We start from the raw sequence: 2,484 nt of genomic DNA, 5'->3' as shown, positions 1-2,484 counted from the left end.
CAGTGCCCAGGGCTGGATGGCCAGCACGGACACAAAACAAAAGCTGAGAATTTCCTTTGTTTTCCTTCTGTCTTCAATAGGCCAAAACATAAACATCTTTCCACATCAGACAGAGCATCTTCACTGAACATGAGGTCATGGGTAGGGTCTGCAGAAGCATAGACTCTTACCGCCCTCAGTCTCCTAGGCCAATCTGAAAAGGGCCTTTTGGTGGGATCAGCCTTAGTCGGGGTACAAATGATGAGGGTGGCACAGATCAGGAAGGGACAGAAAAGAAGGAAATAAGAAGAGAAAAAGTAGAACTGAAAAGAGCTGAGGGGGACAGTTGGGGTCACAAGGTGGGTGGCATGCAGGAATCTGTGCCATGGAAGCAACTGATAATGGTTACATGTCTTCCTAGAGGGAGTACAGACAGAAATGAGGCTCAGAGAATAGGATTTGGGTTGCTTTCATAGAGAGACACAGGAACCTCAGAGGAACTGAGGCCATTGGCTATTAAAAGCCTGGGTGATTTGGAACACTGACCAGGAACTACTAGAAATGAAGGGGACGAGAGAAACACAGAGAGTTAGGGGGGAAATGTGGAGCATGGAAGTAGTTGAAAAGAAAGAAGGACCAGGCCTTATGAATTCTTGCTACACGTGAGCTCATTTGTCACAGGACTGACACTGATCACTTGAGAGAAGAGATACCTTTGGACCAAGGCCCTCAAAGCTTAGCGCAGCACGGATGCTTTAAAATCATCTTCAGGCTCTTTCTCAGCTTGGGGTTGCTAAGCATCAGGATGATGGAGTTCAAAGAGATGCCCACGTAGATAATGACTTCTCTGGGCCAAAGCCACTGATTCGGCAAGGTTTGGGTTTTTGTAGTAAAACTTATCAGGGACAGAAAAAATAATATATAGAAGATGAAGAAGAAGGTAAGGGATTTTAGAGCCACGGTATGAGCCTGAGTCCGGAGATCACCAGGCTCAGGCCGATGGTCCCTCATCTTCCCCACGTGCCGGTGCAGTGAGAACATAAGCAAGATAAAAGACACTAGGAACAGGAAGAAAGGAGTTAACCACAAGAGCGCTATATGCGACAGGTAAGTGTACCGAAAGAAATCCATTGTCGTGTGGCCAAGAGTACAATTCCCAAGGGAATCCTGGGAGATGATCATCTGGATAGCAATGATGTTCCCAGTGGCTGATATAATGCCTGACAGGCCCCCCATGATGAGAGAGCCCAGCAGTAGCCTGGGAACTAACCGAGAGATCCTCCACTTGAGCCAAAAGAGGGTAGGGTGGGAGAAGGAGGAGATCTTCACACAGTAGAAGACGGCAAGCCAGGCAGTAAGCCACAAAATGAGAGTGTTGGTGAAGTCCCAGAGGATGCTAAGAATGTTTGCTTGGTAACAGAAACCAAAGGAGGCCAAAAGATTGGTCAGGGTGGATATCCCATGTAGGCAGAACCGGGAAGAAGCAAGAGAGGCCACAATCATGTCAGCTGCTGGCAAGGCCCGGTTCCGCATCCACTCTCTGCCCAACACAATGATTACGAAGCCATTCTGTAACATAGAAGCCAATGACATCAGGCAAAAGATGATCATGAAGATGGTTGTGGGTGTGGAGGGCATCTTGTTGAGGGAGGAGCTGTTCAGACAAGCTCCAGAGCACTGAGACACAGGCACAAGAGGAGACAAAATCTACAGCCAAACCATCGTTGGGACCAGAGACATGGAAACTCTCGCCCTGGATTCATACAAAAGCCCAACCAGCAGCAAAGTCCAGTGCCTAAGACTTAAAATGATAATAATGACAGTCTCCCTAGACATGTAAATCACTTCCAGTTCAATGACACCTGCCTCAATTTGCATAGCTTGTTTTTGCCCACTCTGCCATTGTCAGGTGCAGGCAAATGCTAGCAGGAAATTCTCCGGAGTGCTGGGGAATACTCTCCACTTTTGCAGATTGTTCCTCTCTCTCTCTCTCTCTCTCTCTCTCTCTCTCTCTCTCCTTTACATTATTTTCATTTATTCTTTGACAATTTCATTCGTGTCTCTTGATCATATATATCCCTAATTCACCCTTTCACTCCTTCAGTCCCCTCTACACACATCTTTTTCCCACCTCTGGGTCTCCTTCTTCAGCAGCCCACTGCTTCCAATTGCTGTTGCCTGAATATACACGAATGTAGGGCCATCCACTGGAGCACAGGCAACCTACTCTCTCTCTCTCTCTCTCTCTCTCTCTCTCTCTCTCTCTCCTTCATGTCTTTGGGATTTTTGTTTGCTTTCTTGCTTGCTTTGTATAACTGAGTCCAATGAGTGTTTCCTGTGTAGACATAAGGTTGAGGGGACAGGACCTCCCATTACTACATCAACAACCTACCAGTGGCCACACCCCTAAAGAAAATTGACTCTCCACTTAGCTTTAAGCCAGGGGTGTGGCCTCTTGACCCTCCTCTGTCCGTGCTGGAATTTTGATTGTCTCGACCTTGGGAC

The 2,484-nt window shown here is 47.3% G+C and overlaps 1 protein-coding gene across 1 annotated transcript; it reads right to left on the bottom strand.

Moving 5' to 3' along the window:
- Positions 1–708: 708 nt before the first annotated feature.
- LOC121435674 (taste receptor type 2 member 143-like) lies at positions 709–1,617 on the bottom strand. Its single transcript, XM_041635141.1, has one exon. The coding sequence runs from the start codon at positions 1,615–1,617 to the stop codon at positions 709–711; it is 909 nt and encodes a 302-aa protein (XP_041491075.1).
- Between the last annotated feature and the right edge of the window lie 867 nt (positions 1,618–2,484).

Source organism: Microtus oregoni, unplaced genomic scaffold, assembly GCF_018167655.1.
Source record: "Microtus oregoni isolate MIOR12 unplaced genomic scaffold, Mior012 000046F_ref0000063, whole genome shotgun sequence".
NCBI classification, from domain to species: domain Eukaryota; kingdom Metazoa; phylum Chordata; class Mammalia; order Rodentia; family Cricetidae; genus Microtus; species Microtus oregoni.
This window is presented reverse-complemented; position numbering and strand designations above follow the sequence as displayed.

Coding starts and splice junctions, on each gene's coding strand:
- LOC121435674 (XM_041635141.1), bottom strand. CDS start 1,617: ATGCCCTCCACACCCACAACCATCTTCATGATCATCTTTTGCCTGATG.